The 27,376-nt window shown below is 39.5% G+C and overlaps 2 protein-coding genes and 1 long non-coding RNA gene across 10 annotated transcripts; 1 reads left to right on the forward strand and 2 right to left on the reverse strand.

Annotated features, from left to right (window-relative positions):
- Positions 1 to 1,842: 1,842 nt before the first annotated feature.
- LOC130697517 (uncharacterized) lies at positions 1,843 to 2,667 on the reverse strand. Its single transcript, XM_059497281.1, has 4 exons — positions 2,437 to 2,667; positions 2,148 to 2,201; positions 1,983 to 2,048; positions 1,843 to 1,908 (listed from the first exon to the last, which is right to left on the reverse strand). Exons 1-4 carry the CDS (start codon positions 2,626 to 2,628, stop codon positions 1,843 to 1,845), a joined length of 378 nt encoding a protein of 125 aa, XP_059353264.1. The 5' UTR covers positions 2,629 to 2,667.
- An 858-nt stretch (positions 2,668 to 3,525) lies between these two features.
- On the forward strand, positions 3,526 to 4,272 carry LOC132088398 (uncharacterized). Its single transcript, XM_059497284.1, has 5 exons — positions 3,526 to 3,789; positions 3,902 to 3,949; positions 4,019 to 4,087; positions 4,146 to 4,202; positions 4,249 to 4,272. The coding sequence occupies exons 1-5, from the start codon at positions 3,526 to 3,528 to the stop codon at positions 4,270 to 4,272; spliced, it is 462 nt and encodes a 153-aa protein (XP_059353267.1).
- Positions 4,273 to 7,923: 3,651 nt separating this feature from the next.
- LOC130703400 (uncharacterized) lies at positions 7,924 to 25,608 on the reverse strand. 8 transcript variants are annotated; one of them, XR_009421949.1, is made up of 4 exons: positions 24,205 to 25,608; positions 22,699 to 24,142; positions 18,181 to 22,636; positions 7,924 to 18,118 (listed from the first exon to the last, which is right to left on the reverse strand). It is a non-coding gene; the product is annotated as an uncharacterized LOC130703400 (long non-coding RNA). The 8 variants fall into 8 exon arrangements; XR_009421951.1 differs by having other exon boundaries at positions 18,181 to 19,624; positions 19,687 to 22,636; positions 22,699 to 25,608; XR_009421948.1 differs by having other exon boundaries at positions 7,924 to 16,612; positions 16,675 to 18,118; positions 22,699 to 25,608.
- Between the last annotated feature and the right edge of the window lie 1,768 nt (positions 25,609 to 27,376).

Here is a 27,376-nt window from a genome sequence, read left to right on the forward strand (position 1 = left end):
ATTACAGAACCATGTTTTCACAAAATATGTTAAAGAAAACCAATTTACCTTGTTAACTACAATAACAGAATAGGACTTAACATTGACAGTTGGGAACCTCAACCTAAAAAGTATAAATCAATATTTGTTGGCCATAACTATCATTTAACAATTTTGTTCCTTCCTAACCTTTTTATAAAAAAACATCAGCTTGTTATTGAGAATGAAATCTTGGCTCTCTCTCCTCTGTGTCACTGTCAAGAACTGTACCTATAGCAACAAAAAAAAATCTGTTAGGGGTAAAAAATTTCAAAATCATGAATAGATAATAATAACAATAAATGAAAATATTGTTACCACCAGTCTGGCAAAACAATGGTGATTTAGCAATAGCTTTGAAGTTTAGCAATAGCTTTGAAGTTTAGAAAGAGCACTCTTGTCTTACAATCTCTTCTACACATTCTGGATAACTGGTTCGTGTGCATTTTGCCCTTTTGCTTTCAAATAATAAAAGCGGATCAGTAAGAAATGAACAGCAGGCAATCTATGAAACAAGAAGACAGAAGAAAATGAATGATACATTTAATATGAATAAAAAAAACAAATACAAAATGTTATGTATAGCTACAGTATAATACTCTTGTACCAATGTGTTAATAATACTTAAAGCTGGGAGACATGTTACAAATACAACAATAATCTGTAAAATGAAAATTTAGATAACCAAGTTATTGCTTTACTGATATATTATTGTTGTATTTTTATTTACATACTGATGATTGTAACCATAAAACAATTACTCTCTGAGCTTTTACTTGGTGAATTTTACCACTTTCACATGTGTTATCTACTACCTTTTTCAGAAGAGAAGGTAGTATAACATTGGTGATACCTATCTAGTTGATCCTGTTGATTTCGTAAGTAGCTTTGGGTATGGCAGATATTACATATCAGTATCTGCTAAGACAAACACCTGAAGAAAACCAAACCTTTAAGTAAAATCTATCTTAATGCTTCAAATGTGTAGCCATAGTGGTAAAATTAACAGTATAGATTATGCAATGCAAAATTGTATCATATACCCTTTCACAGCAAACAATTCTTCAACACTTGCAATACATCATTACTTCCCTAAGAGTTATGATCCTTTTTTTTGGTATAATACGTACTACATCACTTTGACATTACCTTTTTCAAGAGACGGGAATTGGATAGGAAATCCATGATTGAATATATCATCCATAATAATAATACTCCGTGGCCGTTATTACAGTAGGCCATGCGCTATGCTAAAGAAGTCGGCGAATTATTGCGCCAAAACTAGCGCCTTCAATGGCGACACCTGTGAGACGTCGAGGAGTTTCTACAATGAACAATCGGTTGCAACAATTTAAAGATTTGCCCCTAAAAACTCCTTAAATTCAACGGATCTACCCGCGTTTTTGTTGGGTATTATACGTATACAATATATATGTGCATTCGGTAGACGCTTCAAAATAGAATTCTTGTAATAAATCGTCATCCGCGTTAACCCATTTTGTAAAATACACCCAAATCACTACCCTTTCCAGTAGTCTTTGGTTGTTGAAGGCCCTATGTAAATGGATTATAACAAGCGTTTTCGCCACTCGAAAGAGCCACTAGATTTGCCAAACAGTAACTGTAATGCAGATGAGCTTTTGTTTATCTGATATTAGGCATAAGTCAAAATAGGGGAAGGGGGGGGGGGAATGTAGGAAACGATGTGGTAGTAGCGGCCTGGCTTCCATGAATTCCGGTTCAATCAACCTAAGTTATATTAAAATCGTACTGTCAAATTAGAAGTACACATATACAAATAATGCGATACCTTTCCTGTGAGTTTCAGAGTTTAATTTTTTCTATGGCCACCTGATAATTTCCTGCCAGATTTTTTTGTCTGTTCACTTCCTATTATTTGCAAAGACGATGCATCAAAGACGGCTTCAATGATATGAATAGTCACAGCCAAAAATGATCGTTACGGTATTTTGGTACTCCATGAAATCCCCACGTGAATTGGTACACGTACGATCCAACTCCTTTTTCCCCTACAAATATTTGCCAATTGTCTAGTTAATCTGAGTGGATGGGAAAGTATTTGGGGCTAAAAAATAAAGCGTTGAAAATATAAACACATTATTTTATACCTTTGCAGCTACAGTCGATAAGAATTTTTCTAATTCTGGATACAAACTAGATGCCTGTTAAGAAATAATGATTTGTTAACTCGTAAAACACACCATGATGGCCTTTTGTTGTATTCGGTGTACAAACCGTTTTACGAACGTATCTTTACATAGTCGGAAGAATACCTTTTTACTAGTTGCTGGTTTAAACAACAAAAAATTAAAGATAGCTGTTATGAGCTCCTTACTAACCGAGTGGCAGCATCATTTTACGGTATTATAGATGATTCATTTGAAAACGCGAACTCACCTTAGAAAGTATGAGCTTTGTCTGCAAATCCACCACCGCCGAACAGGTAGTCGATAATTGCACTACACTTCTAGCTAATTCTGCTGGACCATTTTTCGGTGTTGTTGCGCCTGAATCGAGGTTGATTATACCCATTATGGTTTGAGGTATAACCATCAACGAAAGCAGAATAATGAAGGAATTCAAAAACATAGTGATGACCAGCCTGTAAAATGCAAGACGATTAACAGTTAACCTACAGTTTAGGAAACCATTAACAATACCTAGACGTATTACTTGCCTGCTTCCTTCTTCACGCAAATGAAATCTCTAATAAACACAACCTAACAAATACATATTTAGTTTTTGTGGTCCTCGTATCTGACATTTGCGTAATTATTCAGTCTGACGTGGCAAATCGTGCTAAGAGGACCCTGCAAGCAAAAGTGAGGAAATCATTTCTGCGTGATTTTTAAGTTAGCCAGGCATCAAATACCGAAAGTGTTTCACGGGCATATTTAAATTACCTAGCTGTTGAAAATGAGACTGCGTTCAATATGAGCCGTTTATCCAAGTATACCAAGCTTAAATTTGAAAGAAAAATCAATATAGTTCAAAGTGACCAGAAGTTGAGTTTTTCTCAATTTCCCGAAGGCGCTACAACCTGAAATGGCAAACGACTAATTTAGTAATTTGATCACAACAAAAGCAAATATAACACGTTCAGCAAATAAATTTTCATTTGAAATAGCACTGTACCTTTTTTTAAAATGTTAGTTATAACTTGTACGTGGCGACGAAGCTATCACAAATCAATATCAAACTATTATACAACTCTTTTGATCAGGTAAACAGTGTAAAACTATAGAATTAGTTTAACTTGACACAACATATAACTGCATTCCGTTTTCAAATTTAAACTGGAAAATTTTTCAGGGGTCTAGCGTGGGGGCGAGTAACAATATGATGAAATTTGGAATAACACATCATAGAACTAAATATTAAAACAAACTACACCAATCGTAAAACTTAAATTGCAGCATTCCGGTATTTTTTGAATTAGTAGGGCAAAACACAACTGGCCATCGCCGTTTCCTTATAGTCTACGTGATGAGGGCTCCCAAATACTCGGCAAAGTTTACGATATTCATGATTTTTTCGGTCACTGGCATTACACTGGGCGACAATCCTTTAGCGGAAAAAAGTGGGATTGAAAATGATCTTTTCCAAGGGGAAGATTCATCCAACAACGTTGTGAGCACCGTGTCGGAGAAATCTACAGTTTCTTTAAAAAATGAAAGAGGAAAGTGTGTTGAGTACTTAGAGTCAAACCTGAAAGAATTTCTACAAACGAATACCCTAACGACAAGCAAAGTAAGTTTTTGTATAAGGAATACGAAATATGCATTTACAATCGTAATAGCCTTATTGAAGTATGACCAGACTACATTTACTTAAAATTCACGATAACAATAATATATTTTAGGATAGTACAACGCATCCAGGTGCTGCAGTCGACGAAATACTGCACAAAGTAACATATTTTTAACATTCACAACAAACAAAAATAATAATAGTTAAAAAATGTTAAATTTTATCACAGAAAACACTTGAATTAATGAGAGATTGCAAAGGTGCTCAAATTGATGTAAAACAACATGTCATTACAGAGGTATTGCAGCCTAAAATTAGATAAATTCAAAATAGTTAACTTACATGTTTTATTCCAGGTCGATTCTTGTAAGAGAAGTTTCGAACAGCTGGTAATCCAAAGAATCTTGCTTAAGGTAAACATTTTTTATTGCCATAAGCCACTTCAAATCTATGTATTAGGGTGTTCTTACTGTGGTTAGATAAGGATTTTTACTATACCACATGATTATTTCCTTTCCTTGACAGTAGTAAATCAAGGGGGTTTTAAAACTCGAAAAAAAATTTTGAACTTGCCCCACATAATTTTCCTTTGAAGAATTACAAAATCAAGACTTTGTAGTAAAACCAACTCTAGTATTCGTATGCAAGAACTACGCCACCTTTCGATCAGAAAATCACAAAAAAAGCCTTTTTTTTTTTACCTGGAATCACAAAAATCGAAAACACTTTTGGATTCAGTCTTTGTTCTTGCATCTCGTAAACTTCACCAAAAAAATGTACACAATCCGAAGAAGTCAGTTTCAATTGGTAAAACTAAGCCTTGTCATTCACTAGTCGTTTCATCACGCGTATTTGAATAGTTAATTTTAAGTCAACTTTAAATCAACCGACACGTCATACGGTAGGACAATTTTAATCACGAAGCGGCACAATTTTAATACTTTTGTAAAGCAACAAGCAGACGGTATTGCCAATGGCCGCAAATGGTAACTAAGAAATGATTTTGGTAACTAAAGTCTAATAGTCACGTGATTTCAACTGTGGTCAAGTAGCCAGGGGCGTGTAAGGGAATATTTACCTATATCTTAATATTATATTATTATTATGTATGGCGATTAATGGTATATATATATGATTATTAATCGCCGTTTACGATATTTAGCCGTATTCCAAAACTGCGGAAAAACTGGAGGAAGAGAATAACCAGCTTCGTAAAAACATCCAAAAACTCGAAATAGAAAAACAGCTAGAACAAGTCCGGTTTACAGAGGAAAAGAAAAACTTTGAATTCATTATCGAACAAACGAAAAAAGCAATACAGGAAAAAGAAAACCTTTTGATTCATGCTAACGAAGAAAACCTTAATGTACGAAATAATCTGATTATCTACCGAGAAGAAATAGCAAATCTTACATTTGAACTGGAAAACGATGACCCAGTTTTAGGGGCAAAAAAATTATCAACCATCCAACTAGTTCAGAAACTGAAAAAAGAAAAATTTAATGCTGAAAGTCTGTCACATCGACTTAATATAGAAAACCAGAAGCTGGAACACAAACTTACAGAGTGCCAATATGACATAAAAAACATTACTGACCTATTAAAAGATGAAAATTTTACCACTGGGTATGATGATTCTTCAGCAATAAGACTTGTCGTTGAATCACAACGAATAAAAAACAACTGTTACAAATTGTCCGATAAAATGTCGGAAGAAAAAAAGTTGTTGGAAAGCAACATCACTATTTGTGAAACTACAAAGAAAAGTTTAGCTCAACTGTTACAAGACGAACAAAGCAAGTTATCAAAGTGTCAAAAAACAAATATTGCATCAGAGGGAATGGTATCTTCTTGTCTTCTCGAATTAAAAACAGAGACAAAACGATTGGATGAAACGGTCCAGAACTTAGAAACCCAGTACGATCTTTGTAAAAAGCAAATCATTTTACAACAAAGAAAAGAGGAAAAATGTAGAGTGAAAAAAGAAAAACTAAAAGAAATTATAACAGCAGTACGTATCAATCAAAACAACCATGTAAAGGAAATGAAAGATGAATTCGAGATAATGCAAAACTATGGGAAAAAAGTGCATGATATCGTAAAAAATCAACTGCAATGGATTTTAACACAAGACGAAATAGAAAAAAATTCAACAAGCACATCGCGCGAATTTCGAAAAATGATCATGCGTTCTAATGAAACATATCATCATTCAAATAGTAAAAACATGACAGAAATCGAGATTTTGGAGGAAGTATATCGTAAATTAAATTCTGCACTTCTATGTGAGCGAAAACTGAACGAGGTTTTCGATGTTGTCAAGATAGAATATCAAAACATTACCCTGTCCAGAAATGATGGAAATGACTCGATGGCCGTAGAAAATGCCACAACACTTGAAATGTTACAAGAATGGAAAAGGGAGTTGAAACAGAATAAAGAGCAATTGCTTCTAGCAAAGGATGAAATTGCGAACATTGCAAACTTTGCCAGAGAGTTTATGGTGCCAGAAACACAAAAATTGCTGGATGCTTACATTTTGCCAGTGAATGCCACACCTCTAGAACATGACCCAGCCATAATAGAAACCTTAAACGACTTGCAAAGGAAATTGAAGCGAACCCAGGAACTACTGTTGCTTACCAACGATGAAATTAAAAACATTACCGGATTTGCGACAAAGTTTACCAGTGAATTAAACCCTAGCCCCATTGACGATTCAGTGCAAGAGGTAAATGACACAAGTCCTGAGCTAAAAACTACTCCGATCCAAACACTTCGAGATTGGCAAGAAAAATTAATGCAGGCGAAAGAAATATTACTTGTGGCCAAAGAGGAGATTAAGGACATCGCTCTCGCCACTCTTGACTTAATGAATTTGGGGGACAATAAAACCATCGCTTCAACAAGCCAATCTAGTAACCCAATATTTGTAACCAATACCACTGCAGCAGCTGAAAGAATGAAAGATATACAACAAGGATTGAAGTCTGCTCAGGAACAACTCCTCTTGACCAAAGATGGAATTCTCAGCATGAACAGTTTTGCGAGAGATTGGACTGATTTGGTCTCTGAAAATGCAAATGTTTCCAACGGAGTTTTAAATGACACGGTTGATGGACCAACTAGCATGCCAACACAAAATTTAACAGAGTTGCAGGGGGCATTGAAGCAGTCCCAAAATCAACTGTTATCAACTGCTGATGAAACTGAGAACATTGCAAAGTATGCAGAAGACATTATAAGCTTAGGTTTAAAAGCAATAGGGGCTTCACTTGGCCAAACAAGTCCAGCAATCCTTGGACCAAATGCTTCGGCAATGGAAACATTACAAGAGTGGCAAAGACAGTTCAAAGGAGTTGAGCAACAGGCACTGCTCGCAAAGGATGAAGTGAAAAACATTGCAGACTTTGTCTCAAATACATTTTCACACATCCTGACTACTCCTAATGGAACGATTACTGAGTCTCTTGACAAAAATGCATCGACAATTGATGTACTGAAGGCGGTGCATCGTGAATTGACTGCTGCAGCTTTGTGCCATTCAACCTCTGGACCCAACGCTTCATCTATTGATCTTTTACAACAATGGCAAACAAGATTCAAAGAAATGCAACAACAGGCACTGCTTGCAAAGGATGAAATTAGAAACATTTCAGATTATGCAATGAATACCTTTTCAGACCGTTTGGGTTTCGCTAACGGAACGTCTACAGATCCTGCTGACCAAAACATGTCGACCATCGACATTCTGCAGGCCGTGCATCGTGAATTGTCTGCTACAGCTCTGTGTGAGAAACAAATGAAAGAGGTTTCCGATGTTGTCAAGATAGAATATCAAAACATTACCCTGTCCAGAAATGATGGAAATGACTCGATGGCCGTAGAAAATGCCACAACACTTGAAATGTTACAAGAATGGAAAAGGGAGTTGAAACAGAATAAAGAGCAATTGCTTCTAGCAGAGGATGAAATTGCGAACATTGCAAACTTTGCCAGAGAGTTTATGGTGCCAGAAACACAAAAATTGCTGGATGCTTACATTTTGCCAGTGAATGCCACACCTCTAGAACATGACCCAGCCACAATAGAAACCTTAAACGACTTGCAAAGGAAATTGAGGCGAACCCAGGAACTACTGTTGCTTACCAACGATGAAATTAAAAACATTACCGGATTTGCGACAAAGTTTACCAGTGAATTAAACCCTAGCCCCATTGACGATTCAGTGCAAGAGGTAAATGACACAAGTCCTGAGCTAAAAACTACTCCGATCCAAACACTTCGAGATTGGCAAGAAAAATTAATGCAGGCGAAAGAAATATTACTTGTGGCCAAAGAGGAGATTAAGGACATCGCTCTCGCCACTCTTGACTTAATGAATTTGGGGGACAATAAAACCATCGCTTCAACAAGCCAATCTAGTAACCCAATATTTGTAACCAATACCACTGCAGCAGCTGAAAGAATGAAAGATATACAACAAGGATTGAAGTCTGCTCAGGAACAACTCCTCTTGACCAAAGATGGAATTCTCAGCATGAACAGTTTTGCGAGAGATTGGACTGATTTGGTCTCTGAAAATGCAAATGTTTCCAACGGAGTTTTAAATGACACGGTTGATGGACCAACTAGCATGCCAACACAAAATTTAACAGAGTTGCAGGGGGCATTGAAGCAGTCCCAAAATCAACTGTTATCAACTGCTGATGAAACTGAGAACATTGCAAAGTATGCAGAAGACATTATAAGCTTAGGTTTAAAAGCAATAGGGGCTTCACTTGGCCAAACAAGTCCAGCAATCCTTGGACCAAATGCTTCGGCAATGGAAACATTACAAGAGTGGCAAAGACAGTTCAAAGGAGTTGAGCAACAGGCACTGCTCGCAAAGGATGAAGTGAAAAACATTGCAGACTTTGTCTCAAATACATTTTCACACATCCTGACTACTCCTAATGGAACGATTACTGAGTCTCTTGACAAAAATGCATCGACAATTGATGTACTGAAGGCGGTGCATCGTGAATTGACTGCTGCAGCTTTGTGCCATTCAACCTCTGGACCCAACGCTTCATCTATTGATCTTTTACAACAATGGCAAACAAGATTCAAAGAAATGCAACAACAGGCACTGCTTGCAAAGGATGAAATTAGAAACATTTCAGATTATGCAATGAATACCTTTTCAGACCGTTTGGGTTTCGCTAACGGAACGTCTACAGATCCTGCTGACCAAAACATGTCGACCATCGACATTCTGCAGGCCGTGCATCGTGAATTGTCTGCTACAGCTCTGTGTGAGAAACAAATGAAAGAGGTTTCCGATGTTGTCAAGATAGAATATCAAAACATTACCCTGTCCAGAAATGATGGAAATGACTCGATGGCCGTAGAAAATGCCACAACACTTGAAATGTTACAAGAATGGAAAAGGGAGTTGAAACAGAATAAAGAGCAATTGCTTCTAGCAGAGGATGAAATTGCGAACATTGCAAACTTTGCCAGAGAGTTTATGGTGCCAGAAACACAAAAATTGCTGGATGCTTACATTTTGCCAGTGAATGCCACACCTCTAGAACATGACCCAGCCACAATAGAAACCTTAAACGACTTGCAAAGGAAATTGAAGCGAACCCAGGAACTACTGTTGCTTACCAACGATGAAATTAAAAACATTACCGGATTTGCGACAAAGTTTACCAGTGAATTAAACCCTAGCCCCATTGACGATTCAGTGCAAGAGGTAAATGACACAAGTCCTGAGCTAAAAACTACTCCGATCCAAACACTTCGAGATTGGCAAGAAAAATTAATGCAGGCGAAAGAAATATTACTTGTGGCCAAAGAGGAGATTAAGGACATCGCTCTCGCCACTCTTGACTTAATGAATTTGGGGGACAATAAAACCATCGCTTCAACAAGCCAATCTAGTAACCCAATATTTGTAACCAATACCACTGCAGCAGCTGAAAGAATGAAAGATATACAACAAGGATTGAAGTCTGCTCAGGAACAACTCCTCTTGACCAAAGATGGAATTCTCAGCATGAACAGTTTTGCGAGAGATTGGACTGATTTGGTCTCTGAAAATGCAAATGTTTCCAACGGAGTTTTAAATGACACGGTTGATGGACCAACTAGCATGCCAACACAAAATTTAACAGAGTTGCAGGGGGCATTGAAGCAGTCCCAAAATCAACTGTTATCAACTGCTGATGAAACTGAGAACATTGCAAAGTATGCAGAAGACATTATAAGCTTAGGTTTAAAAGCAATAGGGGCTTCACTTGGCCAAACAAGTCCAGCAATCCTTGGACCAAATGCTTCGGCAATGGAAACATTACAAGAGTGGCAAAGACAGTTCAAAGGAGTTGAGCAACAGGCACTGCTCGCAAAGGATGAAGTGAAAAACATTGCAGACTTTGTCTCAAATACATTTTCACACATCCTGACTACTCCTAATGGAACGATTACTGAGTCTCTTGACAAAAATGCATCGACAATTGATGTACTGAAGGCGGTGCATCGTGAATTGACTGCTGCAGCTTTGTGCCATTCAACCTCTGGACCCAACGCTTCATCTATTGATCTTTTACAACAATGGCAAACAAGATTCAAAGAAATGCAACAACAGGCACTGCTTGCAAAGGATGAAATTAGAAACATTTCAGATTATGCAATGAATACCTTTTCAGACCGTTTGGGTTTCGCTAACGGAACGTCTACAGATCCTGCTGACCAAAACATGTCGACCATCGACATTCTGCAGGCCGTGCATCGTGAATTGTCTGCTACAGCTCTGTGTGAGAAACAAATGAAAGAGGTTTCCGATGTTGTCAAGATAGAATATCAAAACATTACCCTGTCCAGAAATGATGGAAATGACTCGATGGCCGTAGAAAATGCCACAACACTTGAAATGTTACAAGAATGGAAAAGGGAGTTGAAACAGAATAAAGAGCAATTGCTTCTAGCAGAGGATGAAATTGCGAACATTGCAAACTTTGCCAGAGAGTTTATGGTGCCAGAAACACAAAAATTGCTGGATGCTTACATTTTGCCAGTGAATGCCACACCTCTAGAACATGACCCAGCCACAATAGAAACCTTAAACGACTTGCAAAGGAAATTGAAGCGAACCCAGGAACTACTGTTGCTTACCAACGATGAAATTAAAAACATTACCGGATTTGCGACAAAGTTTACCAGTGAATTAAACCCTAGCCCCATTGACGATTCAGTGCAAGAGGTAAATGACACAAGTCCTGAGCTAAAAACTACTCCGATCCAAACACTTCGAGATTGGCAAGAAAAATTAATGCAGGCGAAAGAAATATTACTTGTGGCCAAAGAGGAGATTAAGGACATCGCTCTCGCCACTCTTGACTTAATGAATTTGGGGGACAATAAAACCATCGCTTCAACAAGCCAATCTAGTAACCCAATATTTGTAACCAATACCACTGCAGCAGCTGAAAGAATGAAAGATATACAACAAGGATTGAAGTCTGCTCAGGAACAACTCCTCTTGACCAAAGATGGAATTCTCAGCATGAACAGTTTTGCGAGAGATTGGACTGATTTGGTCTCTGAAAATGCAAATGTTTCCAACGGAGTTTTAAATGACACGGTTGATGGACCAACTAGCATGCCAACACAAAATTTAACAGAGTTGCAGGGGGCATTGAAGCAGTCCCAAAATCAACTGTTATCAACTGCTGATGAAACTGAGAACATTGCAAAGTATGCAGAAGACATTATAAGCTTAGGTTTAAAAGCAATAGGGGCTTCACTTGGCCAAACAAGTCCAGCAATCCTTGGACCAAATGCTTCGGCAATGGAAACATTACAAGAGTGGCAAAGACAGTTCAAAGGAGTTGAGCAACAGGCACTGCTCGCAAAGGATGAAGTGAAAAACATTGCAGACTTTGTCTCAAATACATTTTCACACATCCTGACTACTCCTAATGGAACGATTACTGAGTCTCTTGACAAAAATGCATCGACAATTGATGTACTGAAGGCGGTGCATCGTGAATTGACTGCTGCAGCTTTGTGCCATTCAACCTCTGGACCCAACGCTTCATCTATTGATCTTTTACAACAATGGCAAACAAGATTCAAAGAAATGCAACAACAGGCACTGCTTGCAAAGGATGAAATTAGAAACATTTCAGATTATGCAATGAATACCTTTTCAGACCGTTTGGGTTTCGCTAACGGAACGTCTACAGATCCTGCTGACCAAAACATGTCGACCATCGACATTCTGCAGGCCGTGCATCGTGAATTGTCTGCTACAGCTCTGTGTGAGAAACAAATGAAAGAGGTTTCCGATGTTGTCAAGATAGAATATCAAAACATTACCCTGTCCAGAAATGATGGAAATGACTCGATGGCCGTAGAAAATGCCACAACACTTGAAATGTTACAAGAATGGAAAAGGGAGTTGAAACAGAATAAAGAGCAATTGCTTCTAGCAGAGGATGAAATTGCGAACATTGCAAACTTTGCCAGAGAGTTTATGGTGCCAGAAACACAAAAATTGCTGGATGCTTACATTTTGCCAGTGAATGCCACACCTCTAGAACATGACCCAGCCACAATAGAAACCTTAAACGACTTGCAAAGGAAATTGAAGCGAACCCAGGAACTACTGTTGCTTACCAACGATGAAATTAAAAACATTACCGGATTTGCGACAAAGTTTACCAGTGAATTAAACCCTAGCCCCATTGACGATTCAGTGCAAGAGGTAAATGACACAAGTCCTGAGCTAAAAACTACTCCGATCCAAACACTTCGAGATTGGCAAGAAAAATTAATGCAGGCGAAAGAAATATTACTTGTGGCCAAAGAGGAGATTAAGGACATCGCTCTCGCCACTCTTGACTTAATGAATTTGGGGGACAATAAAACCATCGCTTCAACAAGCCAATCTAGTAACCCAATATTTGTAACCAATACCACTGCAGCAGCTGAAAGAATGAAAGATATACAACAAGGATTGAAGTCTGCTCAGGAACAACTCCTCTTGACCAAAGATGGAATTCTCAGCATGAACAGTTTTGCGAGAGATTGGACTGATTTGGTCTCTGAAAATGCAAATGTTTCCAACGGAGTTTTAAATGACACGGTTGATGGACCAACTAGCATGCCAACACAAAATTTAACAGAGTTGCAGGGGGCATTGAAGCAGTCCCAAAATCAACTGTTATCAACTGCTGATGAAACTGAGAACATTGCAAAGTATGCAGAAGACATTATAAGCTTAGGTTTAAAAGCAATAGGGGCTTCACTTGGCCAAACAAGTCCAGCAATCCTTGGACCAAATGCTTCGGCAATGGAAACATTACAAGAGTGGCAAAGACAGTTCAAAGGAGTTGAGCAACAGGCACTGCTCGCAAAGGATGAAGTGAAAAACATTGCAGACTTTGTCTCAAATACATTTTCACACATCCTGACTACTCCTAATGGAACGATTACTGAGTCTCTTGACAAAAATGCATCGACAATTGATGTACTGAAGGCGGTGCATCGTGAATTGACTGCTGCAGCTTTGTGCCATTCAACCTCTGGACCCAACGCTTCATCTATTGATCTTTTACAACAATGGCAAACAAGATTCAAAGAAATGCAACAACAGGCACTGCTTGCAAAGGATGAAATTAGAAACATTTCAGATTATGCAATGAATACCTTTTCAGACCGTTTGGGTTTCGCTAACGGAACGTCTACAGATCCTGCTGACCAAAACATGTCGACCATCGACATTCTGCAGGCCGTGCATCGTGAATTGTCTGCTACAGCTCTGTGTGAGAAACAAATGAAAGAGGTTTCCGATGTTGTCAAGATAGAATATCAAAACATCACCCTGTCCAGAAATGATGGAAATGACTCGATGGCCGTAGAAAATGCCACAACACTTGAAATGTTACAAGAATGGAAAAGGGAGTGGAAACAGAATAAAGAGCAATTGCTTCTAGCAGAGGATGAAATTGCGAACATTGCAAACTTTGCCAGAGAGTTTATGGTGCCAGAAACACAAAAATTGCTGGATGCTTACACTTTGCCAGTGAATGCCACACCTCTAGAACATGACCCAGCCACAATAGAAACCTTAAACGACTTGCAAAGGAAATTGAAGCGAACCCAGGAACTACTGTTGCTTACCAACGATGAAATTAAAAACATTACCGGATTTGCGACAAAGTTTACCAGTGAATTAAACCCTAGCCCCATTGACGATTCAGTGCAAGAGGTAAATGACACAAGTCCTGAGCTAAAAACTACTCCGATCCAAACACTTCGAGATTGGCAAGAAAAATTAATGCAGGCGAAAGAAATATTACTTGTGGCCAAAGAGGAGATTAAGGACATCGCTCTCGCCACTCTTGACTTAATGAATTTGGGGGACAATAAAACCATCGCTTCAACAAGCCAATCTAGTAACCCAATATTTGTAACCAATACCACTGCAGCAGCTGAAAGAATGAAAGATATACAACAAGGATTGAAGTCTGCTCAGGAACAACTCCTCTTGACCAAAGATGGAATTCTCAGCATGAACAGTTTTGCGAGAGATTGGACTGATTTGGTCTCTGAAAATGCAAATGTTTCCAACGGAGTTTTAAATGACACGGTTGATGGACCAACTAGCATGCCAACACAAAATTTAACAGAGTTGCAGGGGGCATTGAAGCAGTCCCAAAATCAACTGTTATCAACTGCTGATGAAACTGAGAACATTGCAAAGTATGCAGAAGACATTATAAGCTTAGGTTTAAAAGCAATAGGGGCTTCACTTGGCCAAACAAGTCCAGCAATCCTTGGACCAAATGCTTCGGCAATGGAAACATTACAAGAGTGGCAAAGACAGTTCAAAGGAGTTGAGCAACAGGCACTGCTCGCAAAGGATGAAGTGAAAAACATTGCAGACTTTGTCTCAAATACATTTTCACACATCCTGACTACTCCTAATGGAACGATTACTGAGTCTCTTGACAAAAATGCCTCGACAATTGATGTACTGAAGGCGGTGCATCGTGAATTGACTGCTGCAGCTTTGTGCCATTCAACCTCTGGACCCAACGCTTCATCTATTGATCTTTTACAACAATGGCAAACAAGATTCAAAGAAATGCAACAACAGGCACTGCTTGCAAAGGATGAAATTAGAAACATTTCAGATTATGCAATGAATACCTTTTCAGACCGTTTGGGTTTCGCTAACGGAACGTCTACAGATCCTGCTGACCAAAACATGTCGACCATCGACATTCTGCAGGCCGTGCATCGTGAATTGTCTGCTACAGCTCTGTGTGAGAAACAAATGAAAGAGGTTTCCGATGTTGTCAAGATAGAATATCAAAACATTACCCTGTCCAGAAATGATGGAAATGACTCGATGGCCGTAGAAAATGCCACAACACTTGAAATGTTACAAGAATGGAAAAGGGAGTTGAAACAGAATAAAGAGCAATTGCTTCTAGCAGAGGATGAAATTGCGAACATTGCAAACTTTGCCAGAGAGTTTATGGTGCCAGAAACACAAAAATTGCTGGATGCTTACACTTTGCCAGTGAATGCCACACCTCTAGAACATGACCCAGCCACAATAGAAACCTTAAACGACTTGCAAAGGAAATTGAAGCGAACCCAGGAACTACTGTTGCTTACCAACGATGAAATTAAAAACATTACCGGATTTGCGACAAAGTTTACCAGTGAATTAAACCCTAGCCCCATTGACGATTCAGTGCAAGAGGTAAATGACACAAGTCCTGAGCTAAAAACTACTCCGATCCAAACACTTCGAGATTGGCAAGAAAAATTAATGCAGGCGAAAGAAATATTACTTGTGGCCAAAGAGGAGATTAAGGACATCGCTCTCGCCACTCTTGACTTAATGAATTTGGGGGACAATAAAACCATCGCTTCAACAAGCCAATCTAGTAACCCAATATTTGTAACCAATACCACTGCAGCAGCTGAAAGAATGAAAGATATACAACAAGGATTGAAGTCTGCTCAGGAACAACTCCTCTTGACCAAAGATGGAATTCTCAGCATGAACAGTTTTGCGAGAGATTGGACTGATTTGGTCTCTGAAAATGCAAATGTTTCCAACGGAGTTTTAAATGACACGGTTGATGGACCAACTAGCATGCCAACACAAAATTTAACAGAGTTGCAGGGGGCATTGAAGCAGTCCCAAAATCAACTGTTATCAACTGCTGATGAAACTGAGAACATTGCAAAGTATGCAGAAGACATTATAAGCTTAGGTTTAAAAGCAATAGGGGCTTCACTTGGCCAAACAAGTCCAGCAATCCTTGGACCAAATGCTTCGGCAATGGAAACATTACAAGAGTGGCAAAGACAGTTCAAAGGAGTTGAGCAACAGGCACTGCTCGCAAAGGATGAAGTGAAAAACATTGCAGACTTTGTCTCAAATACATTTTCACACATCCTGACTACTCCTAATGGAACGATTACTGAGTCTCTTGACAAAAATGCCTCGACAATTGATGTACTGAAGGCGGTGCATCGTGAATTGACTGCTGCAGCTTTGTGCCATTCAACCTCTGGACCCAACGCTTCATCTATTGATCTTTTACAACAATGGCAAACAAGATTCAAAGAAATGCAACAACAGGCACTGCTTGCAAAGGATGAAATTAGAAACATTTCAGATTATGCAATGAATACCTTTTCAGACCGTTTGGGTTTCGCTAACGGAACGTCTACAGATCCTGCTGACCAAAACATGTCGACCATCGACATTCTGCAGGCCGTGCATCGTGAATTGTCTGCTACAGCTCTGTGTGAGAAACAAATGAAAGAGGTTTCCGATGTTGTCAAGATAGAATATCAAAACATTACCCTGTCCAGAAATGATGGAAATGACTCGATGGCCGTAGAAAATGCCACAACACTTGAAATGTTACAAGAATGGAAAAGGGAGTTGAAACAGAATAAAGAGCAATTGCTTCTAGCAGAGGATGAAATTGCGAACATTGCAAACTTTGCCAGAGAGTTTATGGTGCCAGAAACACAAAAATTGCTGGATGCTTACACTTTGCCAGTGAATGCCACACCTCTAGAACATGACCCAGCCACAATAGAAACCTTAAACGACTTGCAAAGGAAATTGAAGCGAACCCAGGAACTACTGTTGCTTACCAACGATGAAATTAAAAACATTACCGGATTTGCGACAAAGTTTACCAGTGAATTAAACCCTAGCCCCATTGACGATTCAGTGCAAGAGGTAAATGACACAAGTCCTGAGCTAAAAACTACTCCGATCCAAACACTTCGAGATTGGCAAGAAAAATTAATGCAGGCGAAAGAAATATTACTTGTGGCCAAAGAGGAGATTAAGGACATCGCTCTCGCCACTCTTGACTTAATGAATTTGGGGGACAATAAAACCATCGCTTCAACAAGCCAATCTAGTAACCCAATATTTGTAACCAATACCACTGCAGCAGCTGAAAGAATGAAAGATATACAACAAGGATTGAAGTCTGCTCAGGAACAACTCCTCTTGACCAAAGATGGAATTCTCAGCATGAACAGTTTTGCGAGAGATTGGACTGATTTGGTCTCTGAAAATGCAAATGTTTCCAACGGAGTTTTAAATGACACGGTTGATGGACCAACTAGCATGCCAACACAAAATTTAACAGAGTTGCAGGGGGCATTGAAGCAGTCCCAAAATCAACTGTTATCAACTGCTGATGAAACTGAGAACATTGCAAAGTATGCAGAAGACATTATAAGCTTAGGTTTAAAAGCAATAGGGGCTTCACTTGGCCAAACAAGTCCAGCAATCCTTGGACCAAATGCTTCGGCAATGGAAACATTACAAGAGTGGCAAAGACAGTTCAAAGGAGTTGAGCAACAGGCACTGCTCGCAAAGGATGAAGTGAAAAACATTGCAGACTTTGTCTCAAATACATTTTCACACATCCTGACTACTCCTAATGGAACGATTACTGAGTCTCTTGACAAAAATGCCTCGACAATTGATGTACTGAAGGCGGTGCATCGTGAATTGACTGCTGCAGCTTTGTGCCATTCAACCTCTGGACCCAACGCTTCATCTATTGATCTTTTACAACAATGGCAAACAAGATTCAAAGAAATGCAACAACAGGCACTGCTTGCAAAGGATGAAATTAGAAACATTTCAGATTATGCAATGAATACCTTTTCAGACCGTTTGGGTTTCGCTAACGGAACGTCTACAGATCCTGCTGACCAAAACATGTCGACCATCGACATTCTGCAGGCCGTGCATCGTGAATTGTCTGCTACAGCTCTGTGTGAGAAACAAATGAAAGAGGTTTCCGATGTTGTCAAGATAGAATATCAAAACATCACCCTGTCCAGAAATGATGGAAATGACTCGATGGCCGTAGAAAATGCCACAACACTTGAAATGTTACAAGAATGGAAAAGGGAGTTGAAACAGAATAAAGAGCAATTGCTTCTAGCAGAGGATGAAATTGCGAACATTGCAAACTTTGCCAGAGAGTTTATGGTGCCAGAAACACAAAAATTGCTGGATGCTTACACTTTGCCAGTGAATGCCACACCTCTAGAACATGACCCAGCCACAATAGAAACCTTAAACGACTTGCAAAGGAAATTGAAGCGAACCCAGGAACTACTGTTGCTTACCAACGATGAAATTAAAAACATTACCGGATTTGCGACAAAGTTTACCAGTGAATTAAACCCTAGCCCCATTGACGATTCAGTGCAAGAGGTAAATGACACAAGTCCTGAGCTAAAAACTACTCCGATCCAAACACTTCGAGATTGGCAAGAAAAATTAATGCAGGCGAAAGAAATATTACTTGTGGCCAAAGAGGAGATTAAGGACATCGCTCTCGCCACTCTTGACTTAATGAATTTGGGGGACAATAAAACCATCGCTTCAACAAGCCAATCTAGTAACCCAATATTTGTAACCAATACCACTGCAGCAGCTGAAAGAATGAAAGATATACAACAAGGATTGAAGTCTGCTCAGGAACAACTCCTCTTGACCAAAGATGGAATTCTCAGCATGAACAGTTTTGCGAGAGATTGGACTGATTTGGTCTCTGAAAATGCAAATGTTTCCAACGGAGTTTTAAATGACACGGTTGATGGACCAACTAGCATGCCAACACAAAATTTAACAGAGTTGCAGGGGGCATTGAAGCAGTCCCAAAATCAACTGTTATCAACTGCTGATGAAACTGAGAACATTGCAAAGTATGCAGAAGACATTATAAGCTTAGGTTTAAAAGCAATAGGGGCTTCACTTGGCCAAACAAGTCCAGCAATCCTTGGACCAAATGCTTCGGCAATGGAAACATTACAAGAGTGGCAAAGACAGTTCAAAGGAGTTGAGCAACAGGCACTGCTCGCAAAGGATGAAGTGAAAAACATTGCAGACTTTGTCTCAAATACATTTTCACACATCCTGACTACTCCTAATGGAACGATTACTGAGTCTCTTGACAAAAATGCCTCGACAATTGATGTACTGAAGGCGGTGCATCGTGAATTGACTGCTGCAGCTTTGTGCCATTCAACCTCTGGACCCAACGCTTCATCTATTGATCTTTTACAACAATGGCAAACAAGATTCAAAGAAATGCAACAACAGGCACTGCTTGCAAAGGATGAAATTAGAAACATTTCAGATTATGCAATGAATACCTTTTCAGACCGTTTGGGTTTCGCTAACGGAACGTCTACAGATCCTGCTGACCAAAACATGTCGACCATCGACATTCTGCAGGCCGTGCATCGTGAATTGTCTGCTACAGCTCTGTGTGAGAAACAAATGAAAGAGGTTTCCGATGTTGTCAAGATAGAATATCAAAACATTACCCTGTCCAGAAATGATGGAAATGACTCGATGGCCGTAGAAAATGCCACAACACTTGAAATGTTACAAGAATGGAAAAGGGAGTTGAAACAGAATAAAGAGCAATTGCTTCTAGCAGAGGATGAAATTGCGAACATTGCAAACTTTGCCAGAGAGTTTATGGTGCCAGAAACACAAAAATTGCTGGATGCTTACATTTTGCCAGTGAATGCCACACCTCTAGAACATGACCCAGCCACAATAGAAACCTTAAACGACTTGCAAAGGAAATTGAAGCGAACCCAGGAACTACTGTTGCTTACCAACGATGAAATTAAAAACATTACCGGATTTGCGACAAAGTTTACCAGTGAATTAAACCCTAGCCCCATTGACGATTCAGTGCAAGAGGTAAATGACACAAGTCCTGAGCTAAAAACTACTCCGATCCAAACACTTCGAGATTGGCAAGAAAAATTAATGCAGGCGAAAGAAATATTACTTGTGGCCAAAGAGGAGATTAAGGACATCGCTCTCGCCACTCTTGACTTAATGAATTTGGGGGACAACAAAACCATCGCTTCAACAAGCCAATCTAGTAACCCAATATTTGTAACCAATACCACTGCAGCAGCTGAAAGAATGAAAGATATACAACAAGGATTGAAGTCTGCTCAGGAACAACTCCTCTTGACCAAAGATGGAATTCTCAGCATGAACAGTTTTGCGAGAGATTGGACTGATTTGGTCTCTGAAAATGCAAATGTTTCCAACGGAGTTTTAAATGACACGGTTGATGGACCAACTAGCATGCCAACACAAAATTTAACAGAGTTGCAGGGGGCATTGAAGCAGTCCCAAAATCAACTGTTATCAACTGCTGATGAAACTGAGAACATTGCAAAGTATGCAGAAGACATTATAAGCTTAGGTTTAAAAGCAATAGGGGCTTCACTTGGCCAAACAAGTCCAGCAATCCTTGGACCAAATGCTTCGGCAATGGAAACATTACAAGAGTGGCAAAGACAGTTCAAAGGAGTTGAGCAACAGGCACTGCTCGCAAAGGATGAAGTGAAAAACATTGCAGACTTTGTCTCAAATACATTTTCACACATCCTGACTACTCCTAATGGAACGATTACTGAGTCTCTTGACAAAAATGCCTCGACAATTGATGTACTGAAGGCGGTGCATCGTGAATTGACTGCTGCAGCTTTGTGCCATTCAACCTCTGGACCCAACGCTTCATCTATTGATCTTTTACAACAATGGCAAACAAGATTCAAAGAAATGCAACAACAGGCACTGCTTGCAAAGGATGAAATTAGAAACATTTCAGATTATGCAATGAATACCTTTTCAGACCGTTTGGGTTTCGCTAACGGAACGTCTACAGATCCTGCTGACCAAAACATGTCGACCATCGACATTCTGCAGGCCGTGCATCGTGAATTGTCTGCTACAGCTCTGTGTGAGAAACAAATGAAAGAGGTTTCCGATGTTGTCAAGATAGAATATCAAAACATCACCCTGTCCAGAAATGATGGAAATGACTCGATGGCCGTAGAAAATGCCACAACACTTGAAATGTTACAAGAATGGAAAAGGGAGTGGAAACAGAATAAAGAGCAATTGCTTCTAGCAGAGGATGAAATTGCGAACATTGCAAACTTTGCCAGAGAGTTTATGGTGCCAGAAACACAAAAATTGCTGGATGCTTACACTTTGCCAGTGAATGCCACACCTCTAGAACATGACCCAGCCACAATAGAAACCTTAAACGACTTGCAAAGGAAATTGAAGCGAACCCAGGAACTACTGTTGCTTACCAACGATGAAATTAAAAACATTACCGGATTTGCGACAAAGTTTACCAGTGAATTAAACCCTAGCCCCATTGACGATTCAGTGCAAGAGGTAAATGACACAAGTCCTGAGCTAAAAACTACTCCGATCCAAACACTTCGAGATTGGCAAGAAAAATTAATGCAGGCGAAAGAAATATTACTTGTGGCCAAAGAGGAGATTAAGGACATCGCTCTCGCCACTCTTGACTTAATGAATTTGGGGGACAATAAAACCATCGCTTCAACAAGCCAATCTAGTAACCCAATATTTGTAACCAATACCACTGCAGCAGCTGAAAGAATGAAAGATATACAACAAGGATTGAAGTCTGCTCAGGAACAACTCCTCTTGACCAAAGATGGAATTCTCAGCATGAACAGTTTTGCGAGAGATTGGACTGATTTGGTCTCTGAAAATGCAAATGTTTCCAACGGAGTTTTAAATGACACGGTTGATGGACCAACTAGCATGCCAACACAAAATTTAACAGAGTTGCAGGGGGCATTGAAGCAGTCCCAAAATCAACTGTTATCAACTGCTGATGAAACTGAGAACATTGCAAAGTATGCAGAAGACATTATAAGCTTAGGTTTAAAAGCAATAGGGGCTTCACTTGGCCAAACAAGTCCAGCAATCCTTGGACCAAATGCTTCGGCAATGGAAACATTACAAGAGTGGCAAAGACAGTTCAAAGGAGTTGAGCAACAGGCACTGCTCGCAAAGGATGAAGTGAAAAACATTGCAGACTTTGTCTCAAATACATTTTCACACATCCTGACTACTCCTAATGGAACGATTACTGAGTCTCTTGACAAAAATGCCTCGACAATTGATGTACTGAAGGCGGTGCATCGTGAATTGACTGCTGCAGCTTTGTGCCATTCAACCTCTGGACCCAACGCTTCATCTATTGATCTTTTACAACAATGGCAAACAAGATTCAAAGAAATGCAACAACAGGCACTGCTTGCAAAGGATGAAATTAGAAACATTTCAGATTATGCAATGAATACCTTTTCAGACCGTTTGGGTTTCGCTAACGGAACGTCTACAGATCCTGCTGACCAAAACATGTCGACCATCGACATTCTGCAGGCCGTGCATCGTGAATTGTCTGCTACAGCTCTGTGTGAGAAACAAATGAAAGAGGTTTCCGATGTTGTCAAGATAGAATATCAAAACATCACCCTGTCCAGAAATGATGGAAATGACTCGATGGCCGTAGAAAATGCCACAACACTTGAAATGTTACAAGAATGGAAAAGGGAGTTGAAACAGAATAAAGAGCAATTGCTTCTAGCAGAGGATGAAATTGCGAACATTGCAAACTTTGCCAGAGAGTTTATGGTGCCAGAAACACAAAAATTGCTGGATGCTTACACTTTGCCAGTGAATGCCACACCTCTAGAACATGACCCAGCCACAATAGAAACCATAAACGACTTGCAAAGGAAATTGAAGCGAACCCAGGAACTACTGTTGCTTACCAACGATGAAATTAAAAACATTACCGGATTTGCGACAAAGTTTACCAGTGAATTAAACCCTAGCCCCATTGACGATTCAGTGCAAGAGGTAAATGACACAAGTCCTGAGCTAAAAACTACTCCGATCCAAACACTTCGAGATTGGCAAGAAAAATTAATGCAGGCGAAAGAAATATTACTTGTGGCCAAAGAGGAGATTAAGGACATCGCTCTCGCCACTCTTGACTTAATGAATTTGGGGGACAACAAAACCATCGCTTCAACAAGCCAATCTAGTAACCCAATATTTGTAACCAATACCACTGCAGCAGCTGAAAGAATGAAAGATATACAACAAGGATTGAAGTCTGCTCAGGAACAACTCCTCTTGACCAAAGATGGAATTCTCAGCATGAACAGTTTTGCGAGAGATTGGACTGATTTGGTCTCTGAAAATGCAAATGTTTCCAACGGAGTTTTAAATGACACGGTTGATGGACCAACTAGCATGCCAACACAAAATTTAACAGAGTTGCAGGGGGCATTGAAGCAGTCCCAAAATCAACTGTTATCAACTGCTGATGAAACTGAGAACATTGCAAAGTATGCAGAAGACATTATAAGCTTAGGTTTAAAAGCAATAGGGGCTTCACTTGGCCAAACAAGTCCAGCAATCCTTGGACCAAATGCTTCGGCAATGGAAACATTACAAGAGTGGCAAAGACAGTTCAAAGGAGTTGAGCAACAGGCACTGCTCGCAAAGGATGAAGTGAAAAACATTGCAGACTTTGTCTCAAATACATTTTCACACATCCTGACTACTCCTAATGGAACGATTACTGAGTCTCTTGACAAAAATGCCTCGACAATTGATGTACTGAAGGCGGTGCATCGTGAATTGACTGCTGCAGCTTTGTGCCATTCAACCTCTGGACCCAACGCTTCATCTATTGATCTTTTACAACAATGGCAAACAAGATTCAAAGAAATGCAACAACAGGCACTGCTTGCAAAGGATGAAATTAGAAACATTTCAGATTATGCAATGAATACCTTTTCAGACCGTTTGGGTTTCGCTAACGGAACGTCTACAGATCCTGCTGACCAAAACATGTCGACCATCGACATTCTGCAGGCCGTGCATCGTGAATTGTCTGCTACAGCTCTGTGTGAGAAACAAATGAAAGAGGTTTCCGATGTTGTCAAGATAGAATATCAAAACATTACCCTGTCCAGAAATGATGGAAATGACTCGATGGCCGTAGAAAATGCCACAACACTTGAAATGTTACAAGAATGGAAAAGGGAGTTGAAACAGAATAAAGAGCAATTGCTTCTAGCAGAGGATGAAATTGCGAACATTGCAAACTTTGCCAGAGAGTTTATGGTGCCAGAAACACAAAAATTGCTGGATGCTTACACTTTGCCAGTGAATGCCACACCTCTAGAACATGACCCAGCCACAATAGAAACCTTAAACGACTTGCAAAGGAAATTGAAGCGAACCCAGGAACTACTGTTGCTTACCAACGATGAAATTAAAAACATTACCGGATTTGCGACAAAGTTTACCAGTGAATTAAACCCTAGCCCCATTGACGATTCAGTGCAAGAGGTAAATGACACAAGTCCTGAGCTAAAAACTACTCCGATCCAAACACTTCGAGATTGGCAAGAAAAATTAATGCAGGCGAAAGAAATATTACTTGTGGCCAAAGAGGAGATTAAGGACATCGCTCTCGCCACTCTTGACTTAATGAATTTGGGGGACAACAAAACCATCGCTTCAACAAGCCAATCTAGTAACCCAATATTTGTAACCAATACCACTGCAGCAGCTGAAAGAATGAAAGATATACAACAAGGATTGAAGTCTGCTCAGGAACAACTCCTCTTGACCAAAGATGGAATTCTCAGCATGAACAGTTTTGCGAGAGATTGGACTGATTTGGTCTCTGAAAATGCAAATGTTTCCAACGGAGTTTTAAATGACACGGTTGATGGACCAACTAGCATGCCAACACAAAATTTAACAGAGTTGCAGGGGGCATTGAAGCAGTCCCAAAATCAACTGTTATCAACTGCTGATGAAACTGAGAACATTGCAAAGTATGCAGAAGACATTATAAGCTTAGGTTTAAAAGCAATAGGGGCTTCACTTGGCCAAACAAGTCCAGCAATCCTTGGACCAAATGCTTCGGCAATGGAAACATTACAAGAGTGGCAAAGACAGTTCAAAGGAGTTGAGCAACAGGCACTGCTCGCAAAGGATGAAGTGAAAAACATTGCAGACTTTGTCTCAAATACATTTTCACACATCCTGACTACTCCTAATGGAACGATTACTGAGTCTCTTGACAAAAATGCCTCGACAATTGATGTACTGAAGGCGGTGCATCGTGAATTGACTGCTGCAGCTTTGTGCCATTCAACCTCTGGACCCAACGCTTCATCTATTGATCTTTTACAACAATGGCAAACAAGATTCAAAGAAATGCAACAACAGGCACTGCTTGCAAAGGATGAAATTAGAAACATTTCAGATTATGCAATGAATACCTTTTCAGACCGTTTGGGTTTCGCTAACGGAACGTCTACAGATCCTGCTGACCAAAACATGTCGACCATCGACATTCTGCAGGCCGTGCATCGTGAACTGTCTGCTACAGCTCTGTGTGAGAAACAAATGAAAGAGGTTTCCGATGTTGTCAAGATAGAATATCAAAACATTACCCTGTCCAGAAATGATGGAAATGACTCGATGGCCGTAGAAAATGCCACAACACTTGAAATGTTACAAGAATGGAAAAGGGAGTTGAAACAGAATAAAGAGCAATTGCTTCTAGCAGAGGATGAAATTGCGAACATTGCAAACTTTGCAAGAGATTTGATTAAAATAGAAAATCAAAATTTCAATTCTTTAATAGGACAAACAGACTTTCCAATGTTTGAAGCAAACATCACTACACTTGAAATGTTAAAGGATCTGCAAAGAATCTTTAATCTGACACAGGAAAAAGTCTTGCTGGTTTTTGATGAAATTCGAAATATTTCAAAATTCGCAGTGGACGAATTCATACCTATTTTAGCATCGGCTGGTAAAGCAAACAGCGAAACGCTTGGGACGAATTCTTCGACAAGCGAAATTTTGTATGCTGTGTATGACGAACTTTTGGCTGCACAGAAGAAAATCGAAAATGCATCTGATATTTTAATCCCCAAATTGGAAAAAGTGGAAGAAAACTTGGCGTTTTATGAAAATGAACGGACAAAAATTGCAAATGCGATCTGGCAAGGGTATGAAGACATTGCCATTCCCTTGGATGAAGGAAACAGTACAGGGGACGGACGTAACACAACGTTAACTGAAATTTTAGAGCAAAAATTGCGTTTGGAACTGGCTGAAGCCGTCGCAGACAGTCAACACTGGATGATTCGGGCAATGGAGGAAACCACTGAAAGTACACAAAGCGTTCCTACGGAGCCAGATCGTATTGATGGGGCGAATCAAACTAATGAGCTGCTGAGAACGAAAATTTGGGATGATTCTTGCTTTCTTTGCCAAAGTCAGCTGAATAACATTACAGAGTTTATAAAAGTACACACTCTTAATCAAACGGAAAATAATTTTACGGCATTTGAGCTCCTGAAAGAGCTGCAATTAACCTGGACTGCTGAGAAAGCAGCTTATGAATTATTGTTGAACGAATGCAAATCTTCGAATCAGCAGTATTCTGACTTGTACCACCAGTCGGTAGCTTCTTTAGAGGACGCTATCTCTTCCAAAGCGAATCTAGAAAAATACCTAGCTGAGGAAACCAGTAAACTGGAGATTCAACGCCAAATCATGGATGCTTATGTTGAACAAGCCCTGCTTGATAATTTGAATGCCTATGCTGAAAAAATTAATAGTAGTTTTCCCTTGTAAAAAAATGCGCTACGGAAATAAGCGTAAGACTCTTTCAGTAATTAAAAGCTGAAATGGAGTGAACAACTAAATGTTTTTAGAACGATTTATCTGGATAACTGAAAGAAAAAAAATCATAGACGTATAAGTTCGGGTTTCAACCTTGAAATTTCATCTATTCGATTCCATTTTATCAATTGTCTTTGCTAGCATTTATGTTATTCTGGGCCATTGTAAAAGAAAATAAACTGTATGCGTGCATTTATTTCTTCGGAGCCTAGCTTGTGCTTTTGCTTTATATGCAATAATGTAAAGCTGTACTGCTTTACATTTTTACGACCTATACTTGTCTTTTCTTCTTATTTCGTTGCAATATACAGTGAATGTGCTTGGGTACCATGCTTCATTTCCGGCCCCCAAAGTGTTACTTACATTGGAACACTATTAACTGTGAAAATATACTCCCAAGTCTGAATTTCTTTCTTTTTATTG

This window comes from Daphnia carinata, chromosome 10, assembly GCF_022539665.2.
Source record: "Daphnia carinata strain CSIRO-1 chromosome 10, CSIRO_AGI_Dcar_HiC_V3, whole genome shotgun sequence".
NCBI lineage: Eukaryota > Metazoa > Arthropoda > Branchiopoda > Diplostraca > Daphniidae > Daphnia > Daphnia carinata.

What these genes read in the sequence shown, in the direction of transcription:
- LOC130697517 (XM_059497281.1), bottom strand. Translation starts at nt 2,628, where the DNA reads ATGTTTTTGAATTCCTTCATTATTCTGCTTTCGTTGATGGTTATACCT. An exon ending in TATCGACTGTAGCTGCAAAG is followed by an intron (nt 2,049 to 2,147) that starts GTATAAAATAAT and finishes AAATATTTGTAG; the next exon opens with GGGAAAAAGGAGTTGGATCG. An exon ending in TCATGGAGTACCAAAATACC is followed by an intron (nt 1,909 to 1,982) that starts GTAACGATCATT and finishes TGCAAATAATAG; the next exon opens with GAAGTGAACAGACAAAAAAA.
- LOC132088398 (XM_059497284.1), top strand. Translation starts at nt 3,526, where the DNA reads ATGAGGGCTCCCAAATACTCGGCAAAGTTTACGATATTCATGATTTTT. An exon ending in ATACCCTAACGACAAGCAAA is followed by an intron (nt 3,790 to 3,901) that starts GTAAGTTTTTGT and finishes AATATATTTTAG; the next exon opens with GATAGTACAACGCATCCAGG. An exon ending in AACAACATGTCATTACAGAG is followed by an intron (nt 4,088 to 4,145) that starts GTATTGCAGCCT and finishes GTTTTATTCCAG; the next exon opens with GTCGATTCTTGTAAGAGAAG.